Raw genomic sequence first — 15533 nt, 5'->3', positions numbered from 1 at the left:
TTTTCGGACATGCTTTTCCACCCCAAAACATAAAAACCGAAAATAGGTGGAGTCGTGAATACTCACAATATGCAAAATATAGCAACCAAGTTTAATACAAATCAATTTAAATGCAACGAACAATAAATAGTTTTTCAGACATGTTTTTCCACCCCAAAACATAAAAACCGAAAATAGGGGGAGTCGTGAATACTCACAATATGCATTGAGATGATGCAAATGGTGCCTTCAACTACGTTCCACTTGTACCACTATCGATTCCTACACGATGTTACACACTAATGAGTCTCTAATAGAAAGTAAATACTAGTATACTTGCTACTACAATAGAATTATGCCAATATTGAGGGTCAACAATTATAACTTATTTGATATAATAAAGGGAAATTATTTGAGTATTATATGGTTTATGTGTGATTATTTGTAGTATACATGGTTATAGCAATACAATAAAATAAGAATAAAATACACATCCAAAATAGAATAATACTTAGGCCGAGTACCCTTGACGAAATTTGAAGTGATTGTGACAAGGATTTTGGGGATATAAGGAACGCTTAAATCGGACTTATAACGGAGAAGATATGGTCCATCAAAGTTTCACAATTCGACCCGATTCGGCAACGCTAGTCGTAAATAGTAAATTTTTGTTAGGTTACTTCTTAGCCTTAGTAATCTAAAAAAAAGTCCTAGGAGTTGTTAAACCGAGAGTGTACACATAGAGAACGTCTAAATCTGACTTCAATAGAGTAAATTTTGATTTTTCTAAGATTCAGTGTAGTGGTAGATAACCTAAATATCGAATTTTCTATAAGTTGATTGTTATCCGAAAAAATATAAATGAGAGTCGAAGATCTCATTAACAGGAGTCCAACGATAAGAAGACAGTCGAAAGCGGACGTCGGATGACAAAGTTATGCATTTTAGACGGGCTTTAGCAGTCTAAGCCTGTGTAAAATAAATAAATTCAAAACTAGCCGACGAAGTCTAAATGAAGGTTATAAATCCCATTGATAGATACGTGTGGATAAAAAGAACGTCAAAACGGAGTTCCTATGAAGAAGTTACGCAATTTTGAAGTTTGAAAAATGTTGAACGTGTCGGCGCCACACACGCGACCTTCTAGAGCCGCCGAGTAGCACCAATAGGATTTCGACACGTGGCACCACAACCGTGTCTGTGACGCGCAAGGCCCTTGCATGGCGTGCATGCCCAAATCCTAGCCTATAAATAGATGCCTGCAGCTCATTCCTATATGCATGTATAAGAGTAAGCATATACATATACATATGAATAAATATATGTATATGCATATACATATACATATGTATATGTATATGCATATGCATATGCATACGGATATGCATATGCATATACGTATGCATATGCATATGAAAATTAAATACATATGATTATGCTTATGTATATGTATATGCTTATATATGCATAAGTATATGTATATTAATATACATAAGTATCTGCATATGCATAATAATAAGTATATACAAATACATATATGCATATACTTATTCATATATAAATATGAATAAGTATATAAATATTTATATGCATAAGAATAAGTGTATGACATATGCATATCATATGTTTATGTATATGCATATCTATATGTATATCCATATGCATATACATATGAATAAGTATATGAATCTTGGAACATATGCATATGCATATAAATATACATATGCATATACATTGTTACTTGAATGAGGTCAAGCTATAGTAAAAATCTAATTTTTTATTTTATATTTTCATCTTCTATTTTATCTAATTACCAAGAAAAGTAGAAGTAACTATTGTAATACCACTTTTTAATCTAATTTCGAAATATATGGTATATTTTCATATATTTGAAAAAATATATATTTTTTTTAATTTTTAATTTTTTTAAATCAATGAAAAAATATTCATTACGTTTCAAATTATTATTTGAAAAAAATACTTTTTCATAAAAATGAATTTTTAATGCATATTCATATTTATTTGTGTATCTACATATTTAAAACAAAAAACATGCGCATATGCACATGCACATTTAAAAAAATATTTTTAATGCAACTATATGTATAAGAGTAAGCATATGCAGATGCATATACATATTAATTAATAAATGCATATGTATACGCATATGCATATGCATAAGAATACGTATATGCATAAGACAACTAAATACATATGATTATGATCATGTTTATGTATATGCATATGTATAATAGTAAGTATATGAAATATGCATATGAATAACTATATGTATACGCATATAAATAAGTATATGCATGTGCATACGAATAACTATATGCATATGCATATGTCTATCAATATGTATATGCATATGCACAAGAATAAGTATGTGACATATGCATATGAATAAGCATATATATATATATATATATATATATATACACATATATATATACATATATATATATATATATATGATTAAGTATATGCATATGCATATGAATAAGAATAAGTATATGACATATGCATATGCATATGCATATGAATAAGAATAAGTATATGACATATGTATATTCATATATATATATATATATATATATATATATATATATATATATATATATATATATGAATAAGCATATGCATATGCATAAGAATAAATATATGCATATTTATAAGTATATGCCTATGCATATGAATAACTATATGCATAAGAATAAGCATATAACATATACATATGCATATGCATATGAATAAGCATAAATATATGACATATTCATATGCATATGCATATGAAAAAGAATAAGTATATGACATATGTATATTCATATGCATATGAATAAGCATATGTCTATACATAAGAACAAAAAACGACAATGCACTTTCAAAATATAACCAAAAACAACAATGCCCTTTCAAAATATAACCAAAAAACAACAATGCACTTTGAAAATAGAACAAAAAAAATGATGAATTTTTAAAATAGAACCAAAAACAGCAATGCGCTTTCAAAATATAAACAAAATGTAACATCCATAAAATTCACACCAATTTTAAACTTTTTAAATCATAAGAAAAACCACATAGCATTGTTTAAAAAATGTTTTCAAAACATTTTTCCATCAGAGTGTCCCAAAAACCATAACATAAGGATGAGGAGCGATACGGTCACGCCTTCGCCTTTCCATGATAGCCTGAAGTACCTGAAACAGTAAACTGAAAACTGTAAGCCCAAGGGCTTAGTGAGCTACCCCCAAAATACCAATACCATACTGACAATACCACAATAGTAATAATCAATCAATCAACATACATACCGGGCCTACAGTTTGTCTGAATCTATCCTGAGCCTTCGGCATAACTGGTCCGCCACGTGGGCCTACAGTCTCCCCGGATCGCTCATAGGGTATATTGGCCTTCAACACAAAGCAGGACCGCCTCAACCCAGCCACAAGCAAATAACCATGTGCGCATATTATCATGTACAAGCATATATAAACATCAAACATATCTGTCACATTGATCATAAATCATAGAATTCTCATGTAACTAGAGTACCGACCTAACAGGTCACTAACATACCAATCCCTATGGATCATAAGGGCATAACATATTGTCTACCCCGATTCCAATCTAACATATCATAACCACATGTAACATACCATAATAATAACAACTAAAGGGTCGGCCTTGGTGCCGTAGACCCTATCGATATAGTGAGGATAACTCATCTCGCAGATGTTGACTTAGAAGGTAAACTCCAACTCTCGGATCACTCAACACAGGCCCCACCACCTATAACCATAGTTTAATATGCGCATAAGTCTTTAACCTTATAAGGTACTCCATAACCCAATAGTCAACCCCTGATCAAGGTCAAATTCCTCAGTCAAGGTCAACAATCCATGTTGACCTCAATTCGTTGAGTACACCTAGCTACTCCCTGAGTCCCTTGAAGTACAATCCAACTCACCGAGTCATCGAGGTGACTCGTCAAGTTCCTTCGAATCCCGATCAAACCTTAAGGCCACCCGTCGAGTTCCCTCCCTGCGACTCGACGGATATACTCGGAAACATTTTCTTGGTTAAAACTCATCCGACTCGCCAAGTTGTTCTTCAACTCGTCGAGTCTCATGACAATCTTCATAGGACTCGCCGAGTTGTTCAACCAACTCGTCGAGTTCAATGGCCATCTTCATGCGACTCGTCGAGTCGACCCTGCGACTCGTCGAGTCCATTCAGTCCTCTTCCCATACAGATCCATTTTGAGCCATGCAACGGCTCCAAATCACAGATCCAAGCTTCTAGGCCATGCTTATCACGTAAAGTTGCAAACTTTACGTTCATGCGTGGCTTTAAAGGCTCAAAATGGCAAATCTAAGCTATTGATGGGTCTTTATGCACAAAGGGGACCTCAATCATGACTAAAGCTGCAAATTTATGCTTTTAGAATCCAAAGAGAGTCCAGATTTGAAGTTACAACTTCAAATCTAGTCCATAGCTCATCATACCAACTTGATATTTCATGAAAACCCTAAAACTCACCTAAAAAGAAGATTTATAAGGAGAATAACAGTTTGGGTACCTTTTGAAGTTGATATCTTAGATGAGTGTTGATTCCCACACTCCAATTGCTTCAATCTTCTTCTCCTCCAAGAACTCTCTTCCAAGCTTCAAACACACATACAAGGCATACACACACGAATAAGGCTCTCAAGGGTTCTTTGGAACTATAAACAGGTCCAAGGGAGGCTAAGGTCCCTTTAAATAGGGGTGTAATCCCCGGGAATTAGGGTTTCACTTGCCAGCTCCTACTCGCCGAGTCCCAATATGGACTCGCCGAGTAGGTCACTTAACCCGCGATCCTTCTCACTGCTACTCGACGAGTAGGTAAACCAACTCGTCGAGTAGGGCCTAATCCAAAAACTCATATTAACAATACCTGAGAATCGGGGCATTACACAAAAACAATAATACACTTTGAAAATATAACCAAAAACAGCAATGAAGTTTCAAAATAGAACCAAAAACAACAATGCACTTTCAAAATATAACCAAAAACAACAATACACTTTGAAAATAGAACCAAAAACAACAATGAACTTTTAAAATAGAACCAAAACAACAATACACTTTCAAAATATAACCAAAAACAACAATGCACTTTAAAAAAAGAACCAAAAACAACAATGAACTTTTAAAGAGAACCAAACACATGGTTAGTTGGATGCATATCATAAATTCTACCTTTTTAGGGTGTAAAAACAACCAAATCATAAAAACATACATGCGATGTTGTCTATATAATCAAATATCTGTACAGTTTTTCGTACGAAATTTATGAAATAACGTACAGATCAATTAAGACATTATTCTACTTTCTGTTGTACTTAAACATATATTGGTGTGATATTTACTAATTCATTGATTGTTGATTTAACATTTTATTACTTGTCAAATCATTGGAAAAAACAAAAAACAAACAACAAACAACATCTAAGAATAACATACCCTTATAGTAAAAATATATACATGTTTTTACCTTGACCAACAAAGCGAGTGTGAAATGTTGCATAAGTTGGTGTTAAAGTTCTTGGACCACTTCCAATGGAAACCTCAGCAACAGATTGCTCAATGGCAGCATGAATAGTTGTTGCAGAATTTGAGTTACTAATGAAGCAACTTTTTTGAATGTATCTACAAAGCTACCAGATGTTTGATCACTAGTGTAAAATTATCTAAATGGAATAAAAAGCTTTCCCTAGTTTATTCATTTTAATATACTTGTCTGTGATACAAGCATATTTGTTTGGTCAATAACTCCTGGCAACCCTTTTGGTGGTGGTCTAACGTTGACAAAAGAAAAGAAAGTTTAAAATATTTATATTTTTAGTCTTTGAAGCAAATTTTATTTGGTAATACATACTGAATAGGTGATCCGAGAGTGAGAAGCAATTGACAAATTAAACCACTTGATGGTAGGTAGGATTTTCCTAGTATCTGCAAAAGAATCAACCAATAACCGATATGAATGTATGAAGAAAAATAAATAAGACTCTAATCAATCAACAAATAAATGAAAAGAAAAATTTAGTTAAGGAATTACATCAAATAGTTGGTGGGCATGAAATCTTGTACTTTTATTATCAATTATGTGTGTCTCTCAAACTCCATTAATGAACCATATTTAGCCTCCATCATACTCATATCCAATAACACATCATCATGGGAGCTTAAGAGTCAATGCTTATAGCACAAGTTATATTGTTTAAAACAAAAAGTAATATTCGTTTTATTGAGTCTGAGTCTACAGACACCCACATCTTCAAAGCATTTGGCCATAAGGGAGTAGTTTGAGCTTCGAACATGCTTTAAGAAGGAAAGGAAACGTGAATTCGTTGAGGGGTGTGACTGATAATGAAGCTTTGAAAAATAAACATATGGATTTGATAGATGCATTGTTTTTATCTTCTCCATTAATCTCTATACTTGCACAATTAAAAATCTCAATGCAATGCATTGCAACATCTCCGACCATATGCCGTTTTGGGGTGAGTCATGGGTGTCGATCGATTTTGTGAATCGATTAAAATTAAGATGCAAGGAAGAACTATTTTTTGGTGTGGCTGTCGAACAACAAGAGGGAGAAAGACAAGCAAGATGCAAAGTTCGTTGGTTCGCTCCTAGAAAATGAATGTGTCGTTGATCTTATATATATATATATATATATATATATATATATATATATATATATATATATATATATATATATATATACACACACACACATATATATATATATACACACACACACACACACACACACAGAGCTAAGTTCAAATGTGGATTGACATCTATTGTACGGACGTATGAACAATGCTATTCTGTGACAATGACAAATAAAATATGTTGTTTAATAATATAAATACGTTCAATCTTACATGACTATTGTTATTCTCACAAATTAAATCGTCTATAAGGATATTATAGACTTTTTATTATTATTCTCATTCTGTCAGAATGTTTATTGAGTTGTATTCTGTAAGAATGAAAATGAGGAAAAAACGATATGTAAAAACACAAATGAATAATAATTAGTGAGAATATATGAAAATGACGATATTATATAAGATTGAACGTAGTTAAATTACTAAATAACTCATTCTCTTAGTAATTATCATAGAATAGCATTATCCACACGTTTGTATAAATAATAGTTGTCCATCAACATTATAACCTAACTCTATCTATATCAATGTTTTAAAAACCGGTTTTTTAGTTGAACCGGTATGGTGATCGGTTCTCGGTTTAACCGGTTCGACCGCCGGATGAACAGGTTTCTATATTTTTTATGTTTTTTTTTTCTATTTTTCTCCACATACATACATATAAAAATTATGAATTTGATGTTTACAAGCTAAAACATTCAAAATACACATAAAAATAAATTGTAAATTAATCCAAATATATTAAAATAACACTTAACCATAGGTTTTAGCGTTTTACATCAATCCATATAAGTCAAAAAGAAAATAAAGTATAATACCGAAACAAAATATAGTTTTTGATGAATACAAACACATCAAAAGAATCTATAACATTTACCATATGTTTTTATTTAGAGAAAACTAAATATATTTGAAAAAAAATCACCAAAGTTTATAATGTAAATGGTTTTTTTCGTGTGTTTTTATTCAGTTTAACGTGTTCAACTGGTTTATTTTGACCGGTTCAACCGGTTTTTTCTAAAAACCGCCAGTTCAATCCGGTTTAAAAATCAATGTAAAACCGGTGATAGTTGAACCGCTCCTTCTTCCGGTTCCCGGTCCAACCGGTTCGACCGGCCGGTTCAAACCGATATTTAAAACATTGATCTATATATATATATATATATATATATATATATATATATATATATATATATATATATATATATATATATATATATATAGAGAGAGAGAGAGAGAGAGAGAGCTAGGTTCAAATGTTTCTAGCAACTATTGTGTGCATGAATGCACCAATAGGAAATTAGGAACAAATAAATCATTAAATAAATCATTTAAGGATATTATAGTAATCTTTGCATAGTTAATTATGGTAGATCAACAACAATTCCTTATATCACGCAAGAAGCAATGATAAATATAAAACATTAGCCCTAAATCGATTTCACCGCTTCCCACCACCCCTGTAGATCGATTAAAAACAACATCAGAGAGGACACCTTCAAAGGACGGTAATACCATTTTTTTCTTCTTCTCTATTCTACAACTACCACTTCCAGATTTGATAACATAATCAATTGAAGATTAATTGTTTGATTGAAGATTCATATTTTCGCTCAGCCAAAAACCAAAAGACTCGGGTGAAGATCTCTGTCTCATATTCAACAAGCAGCCATGGCGACTAAAGTTCAGAGGATAATGACCCAACTTATCGTACATATTCTTTCCTTCTCCAAAACCAACTTAATTAACTGGCAACCCTAATTGATTTCCCGCATTTTAACTTTTATTTGAAGTTACGACTAATAGAATCTTTAACTTTTTCCTCTTAATTCCAGAACCTGATATCCAGATTCCTTCAAAGTGTAAGATCTACTCACGTTTTGAATTTCATTCAATGGTTTGTTTGAACGAATTGGCTGATTTTCTGAGTTTTATGTTGTGTGTGAAACAGAATGCGCATATCCAGATATGGCTATTTAAATTTCCTGATTATTTTTCGTATGCTTGGTTGTTTGATGTAGGGTTTTGATGAGTACATGAATTTGGTTCTTGAGGATGCAGAGGAAGTCAGTATAAAGAAGAAAACCAGAAAGGCTCTAGGTCAGTTAGCTTGACTATCCGTCTTTCTATATTCCTCATGATTATGCTTGTTTCTATCTTTTTTGCCTAATAACCGATGTTTCATACATATGATGCATTACAACTGCTTGACGAAATGCCAGTAAGAAGTTTGATCAGTCCTGTGTAAGACACGTGTTGCTTTTAGGTTAAAGTATACTCAAATCCAACCTCGAAATGTCTTTTTCTCTCTCTGTAGCAACAGTAAGAGCTGCATTTTGATTGTCAATGTCAAACATGAAACTTTTCAATTGGGAAATATTCAAATAGTGTTTGATCTATAGTTATTACTATGAAAAGAGTTACACTTTGTTTCTTGATATCTTCTATGTATAGCTCTGCAAGATCTATAACTTTTTCTTTTAGATTGCACAACAGAGAATCACCATGCTATGTGTAGCAATCAAACTCACAAGAAGTGCACTATCTTCAGCTGAATATCATTCATCATTCTTCAGAAAACAATCATTCTTCACCAATTCTGTGGGAAGAGAGTCCGAAATAAAGCATTCCATTCTAGGGGACTTTCACAAATGGGTTTCAATTCCCACCCGCAACTTTTCAAGCTTTGCTTATGGCTTCACTCCATTGAAGCACAAGCCATTGGAATCCTTCATTAATGTTGAGAGAGAAAAGCTTCAAACTCCAGAGGATCTAGCTTCAATTTGGGATGATGTATGTTTCTTTCACTTGGTGATCTCTTTCAATTTGAATCCCATTAGTTTTCGTGAATTATTTTTTTTCTTAATTTTAATTTCCAATTATGTGTTACTTGGATTGGTTCATATTAGAATGCAAACAAATGAAACAAATGTTCATTCTATGAGAATATAAATATTACATAAAACATGTGTTGCTAGTAATTTTGACACAATACATTTATACATGCTTTAGAATGTTTATGCATATAGAAAAAAATAATATGATTTAAGTGCATTCTATTATATATTCTGTTATAATTTATTTATATATATGCATTATGTTTAGAATGTCTTTTGAGAATGTTTTTTAACGAGTATTTTTGTTTAACTGGTAATACTAACGATTAATGTATTCTGTTAGAATTTATTTATATATATGCATTCTGTTAGAATGTCTTCTGAGAATGTTTGTTAACAACAAGTATTTTTGTTTAACTAGTAATACTAACATAAAACTAACGAGTAATGTATTTTATTCTTTCAGAATTTCATGGAGAATGAATTCAATATTGATCATACAAAGAGAAATATTTGGAATCGAGTTCAATAACAAGTATATATGCGAAGATCAAGTGGATTATATGGACCACTGAATTCAAGAATGCTATTTTTTAAGAATTTTATTCATTTTTGATGATATTCTGTTAGAATATGTATAAATATATTAAAATGTATAAGGATATTAGTCCGTAAGAATATGTATGAATTTGTATTTTATTTCGGATATGTATTAAGAATAAAATCATAGACCCAACTTGGATATATATGAATAATAATCTAGAATTCTTAAATCAGGTTAATTTTCAAAAATACATGTATTGGAAATATATTCTGTAAGAATAAAATCGAAAAATATATTTACTAGTTTATGGTTGGCATTCAGTCATTCTGATAGAATAAAATCGGATTTTTAAATTTGAATTAATTTAAAAAATTCAAATTTTTTAAAATTAAGGGAATTAAGGATCCCTTAAAATCCGAAATTTTCATTTTTTAAAATAAGTTAATAGACTAAAATGCCCTTTTGCTGAAATTTGTGTGATTATATGATACATGCTACCCTATTGTAATATCATAGACCCTCAAATCATGATTGTTGATTCTATTCATCCGGTGGTCCAGATTTGTGCATTCTGACACACAATAGTTAGTAAAAACAAAATAACCTAAGCCTATATATATATATATATATATATATATATATATATATATATATATATATATATATATATATATATATATATATATATATTACCACGTCGATTTCTCATAACATAAGTTGATTACACGGAACCCTCAAAAGTATATTTACTAAATCCATGTCTGTTTCGATCCGTTTCCTTTTTTATTTTGACCAAGGAAACGAAACTATGACATAGTGACATTTTTTGAAAAATAAAAAATAAATAAATAAAATAACTTTTAAACAATCGGTATAAAAAATGATAACCTATGGACCATTTTTGTAATTTTGCTTAAATATATAGAGAGTTTTCAACTCATAAACCAAATCGCATTGGTGAATTGTACATACCTTTTCACGGGTTGTTCAACGTTTTTGTACCTACGTATCACCAAATCGAAGAAGCTAGTCATGCAAATGAACAACAGACCGACAATAACGGTTTCAAGAATGGAGAATCGACATGCGCCATTGTAATTTAGATCCTGATTCTCTCCTCAAGAGAGATTCCGCAGAAGAACTTCGGTTTTTGTTTCTTCATTTTTTCAGAAGAACCCAAACAAAGATTTTCCCTTCCAGGTTGTGACAAATCAGAGCACACATCAACCTCGTATGTAAAACTTTGATCGATCTCCCATTTTTGTTTCTTATCGTTTTCCTTTCAACCTGCTGTGAATTGTTATCAATCGTTTTCAATGTTGTTGCGTGTGTAAATGTGAATGTTCTTCCCACATGCATAAACTTTAGCGTTTCTGTTTTTTGTCCTTGTTACGTACTTAACCGTATATGATGATTGAAACTCGAGTAATTTTACACAGAATGCTTGATCTTGCTTGTGTTTTTACGTTTATTCCTGCAGGTGATGGGTAGGGATGCTAGCGAGGACGATGAAGCACAGGTAAACATATTTCTTAAGCGGTTCTTAAAACCATACTATCATTGACGTTATCTTCACAATTTATCATTTCCCAAATTTAACTTCTTCTGATATATTGATTCATCTTCATTCTTGATTTGTATATTATATATCAGGCCAGAGCTCGAGCAATGGGATTAACAGTTGGAACAGCTCCCTCATTTAGAAGCGCTGAACGTGCTGCGAAACGTAGGGAGGTAATTCTTAGTTATAATACCATAAAAAAGATTATTATTATACAGACTTCATAATTAAATTCTATACTTGTATATATCTGGTTTTCTTTTTGCTTAGTACTACATGAAATTGGAGCAAAAGCAGCAAGCTTTGGAGGCAGAAAAGATAGAATCCGAAATGAGAGCCAAGGTAATTAATTAAACATGTTTTTTTTTATGTATGATCACATTTTTAAGAAAAATAAATAAGAAAACAAATGTAGGAGGAAGAAGAAGCTGCTCTAAAGGAATTCCGAAGGAGCTTATTTGTTAAAGCACATCCTGTTCCAAGTTTTTATCGTGAAGGACCTCCACCTAAGGTCGAACATAAAAAGGTAAATTTTAAAATAAAAACAATATATAGTATGATAAAAAGATGTTTTTAAGTGTTTTTTTTTTTTACAATTGCAGATGCCTGTGACACGTGCCAAATCACCAAAGTTAACGCGTGGAAGGAGTTGCAATTATGAGTTAACCCATTCGTCCATAGAAGAGAAAGGCTCGTGTTCACGGACTGCATCTCTTAGGGGTCGTAGTGTTACACCGAGCTCTGGTAGGAACAAGTGATGGCATGTGAAAATACATCCTGTAATTAAGTTGACAATGGAGAGCTAAAAAAAAAGTTCTGAATTTTGTAAAGTTTATAAGGTATGTATTAGGGTGTATAAAGTTATTGTTTTGATATATATATATATATATATATATATATATATATATATATATATATATATATATATATATATATATATATATATATATATATATATATATATATATATAAAATTGAAGTAGAATACAACCATGCTGCTTGTAATCTATGAATAGTAATACATACATGCTAGGTATGTCAGGTTTGGGTTAGATTGACCTACCCATTATTCTTGATCCACTATTTTGGAATTTAGTTGTAACATCCTAAACTACAATAAAGTTCCTACATATTAACTTCATAATAATCGATTTAGTATTTATAATTTTTTTTATTCAATTAAGTTTCAAATACCAGTAATCGTATTCAATTTAACCATTTGACTCGGTCAACAGGTTATCCAACTTTCAAAAATTATATTTTTGACCCAGATTTAAAAATTTATTACAAATTTGGTTAAAAATTTACACTTTTGCCCTAAATTTTAAATTTAGTTACTAATTTGGTCCAAAATTTATATTTTTGGCCCAAATTTAAAATTTTATTATGAATTCATCATAACTTTAATTTTTTTACAACTTTTTTTTTCTCAAAAATTTGTTTCTAATATGTTTTTTCTTTATGAAATCATATTTATACAAAAAAAATGTATTTTCACATCAAAATCTTATATTTTCTATATAAAAACTTTTTTTAAAAAACTTTTTTACATATGAAATATCTAGTTATAAAAATATGTATTTATTAAGTATATAAATATATACAAATCAGTTTTTATAAAAAAAATGTATACAAACACTATCACCTTTATATATATATATATATATATATATATATATATATATATATATATATATATATATATATGCACACAAATAGGTGTGTATCTATATTTTTATTATAAAATTGTTTATTATATTTTTTTATAAAAACATGTTTGAATAATTTTTTATATAATACGTGTTTATATACATTTTATAAAATCGTTTGTTTATTTGCAATCATTTGTTTATTTGCATGTTGAAAATTAAAAAAACAATAAAAATCAATAAATCATGTTATAAACTAAACAAAGTATTAACATCTAAACACACATAATAATACTTAATCGATTCATATACAATGATTAAAATGTATGCAATAGCAAAGGAAACATAATAATTACCTAAGAGATAAAAAGTTTAGACTTTCTATATACTACATATTTAAATAGAGAAAAATACATAAAATAGTATTTGTATTTTATAAAGGTATAATGAGAAAATCATATTTGATCACAAAATGCCTAAATACAATCTATTATTCTTTATTTTGAAGACAATTTCGTTTATAATATCTAACTGTCACACCTATTCACATTGTTTTGTTTTTACTTGTGACATTCCCAAAATCTCGGCCAGAAAAGATCGATTTTCATTTATGCTTTTAAAATAATTTCAGAGTAAATCTTTTTGATTTGAAAGAGTTGCCGAATTTGTTCCCAAAAACAAAACGTGATAAAATAATATTTACCAAAACATTTCATAAAAGAAATGTATTTTCATTATATAATCAAAACTCGGGATGTTATGTTCCGATACAGACCATAAAACATAAACGATAACATTACAAGTCATTCAACAAATATATACATATAGAGACTTGTAAACAAAACAACTTGATGATTCATCCATCTTATGCCCTTGCACCACTTCCTGTAATACAAATAAATTGAGTGGGTTAGGCTTGGGAGCCTGGTGAGCATATAGGGTTTTCAACCCACAATAAATAATTATATTTAATTCCACCAACCACAATAACCCAATTACCCATTCCCGTTATTCTCACTTTACGTCCCTAAAACAACTAACACAAGGGACCTAGTCTTAGAATATTTCATCGGGGCGACAACACATGCTTCGGGGGTTCCTCAGCAATATAAGTCAAATAAGGCAACCATGAGGGGGATGGAGTACAGCGAATGAACACCCAAGTTCATTAACACCTATAGGTGGCGAACTTGGTAGCGTTCCACAGGACTGTCTAGAAAAGTTTGTGGTCGTCATCTAAACTCCGCTAGATGCCTGGATCAAAAACAACATCGACGCCTCTCATCTGTTTATTACAAACCAACTATCTACCCATGTTCTACCCAACATATTAGTAGATAAAAATATACATTTTTATACATAGTTTAAAACCTGTATAACATTCTCATTCAATACATATTCCAAATAACAGATGACACATATAAACATAACACGTATTTCATAGAGAATAAATCATATCTATGAGATAGAAGAAAGTGAATATACATTTACACATATAACACAAAATATACACATAACACGTCTTTCGTATAAAATACTTCATAATTATGCGTTAGAAGAAAGTAACCACACACTCACTTTATCAGAAGATGATCGGACAGCACTACGGCTTACAATAGTAGTATTCTTCGGTAGATCTGGAAGATCTCTACAAAAATCGAACTTCTCGTAGGCAAAGCTTCGGCTTGGGAATCGCACTTCTCGGGATCTCGGGAGCGTAAAACTTCCTTCTTAACTTGGATATGAGATCCGGGGTGTCGCGATGGCTTCGGGGGTTCACACGCAGAGCTTCAGCACGAAAAAGAGAAGAATTGAGCAAATATGCTCGGAACCTTCGCATCCTATTTATAGGAGGTTGAGGCCTCGCCGTACGCTGGGCGTACTCCCATGAGAGTAGGTGCCTGACGAACTGGCACTGCGTACTCAACAGACTTGGCAGCCCAAATAGCTGCCTCTAGAGTAGGTGCCTGACGAACTGGCACTGCGTACTCCCATGAGAGTCATTTTTGTGACAACCCGAAATTTCCATTCTGTACAAACTATATCACTTCAATAGAAGTTATAGCAGTCACAGTTAATTTTCAGACTTTTTCGCGTAAGTTTGAGTAATTCAGGGTTTACACTTCAGGAAATATCAGGAGAGTGGGTGCATTAGGGTTTTGTGCAACACTGTTATTCCAACACTTTATTTTATTAGAGATCATTTCAGGAATAAAAATATTTTCTGCCAAAAAT

General features: G+C 31.2%; 1 protein-coding gene across 1 annotated transcript; it reads left to right on the top strand.

Moving 5' to 3' along the window:
- Nucleotides 1-11140: 11140 nt before the first annotated feature.
- Nucleotides 11141-12497, top strand: LOC145029064 (protein WAVE-DAMPENED 2-like). The gene is made up of 6 exons (XM_078977703.1): nucleotides 11141-11319; nucleotides 11569-11607; nucleotides 11742-11822; nucleotides 11920-11991; nucleotides 12065-12175; nucleotides 12252-12497. Exons 2-6 carry the CDS (start codon nucleotides 11572-11574, stop codon nucleotides 12405-12407), a joined length of 456 nt encoding a protein of 151 aa, XP_078833829.1. The 5' UTR covers nucleotides 11141-11319; nucleotides 11569-11571; the 3' UTR covers nucleotides 12408-12497.
- The last annotated feature ends 3036 nt before the right edge of the window (nucleotides 12498-15533 follow it).

The sequence above is a fragment of the Lactuca saligna genome, chromosome 2 (genome assembly GCF_052625555.1).
Source record: "Lactuca saligna cultivar CGN05327 chromosome 2, ASM5262555v1, whole genome shotgun sequence".
Taxonomy (NCBI): Eukaryota; Viridiplantae; Streptophyta; class Magnoliopsida; order Asterales; family Asteraceae; genus Lactuca; species Lactuca saligna.
This window is presented reverse-complemented; position numbering and strand designations above follow the sequence as displayed.

Bases quoted from the DNA above. Each gene is read 5' to 3' on its own strand.
- LOC145029064 (XM_078977703.1), top strand. From the start codon at position 11,572: ATGGGTAGGGATGCTAGCGAGGACGATGAAGCACAG. The intron at 11,823-11,919 runs GTAATTCTTAGT...CTTTTTGCTTAG, and splicing joins GTGCTGCGAAACGTAGGGAG to TACTACATGAAATTGGAGCA. The intron at 12,176-12,251 runs GTAAATTTTAAA...TTACAATTGCAG, and splicing joins CTAAGGTCGAACATAAAAAG to ATGCCTGTGACACGTGCCAA.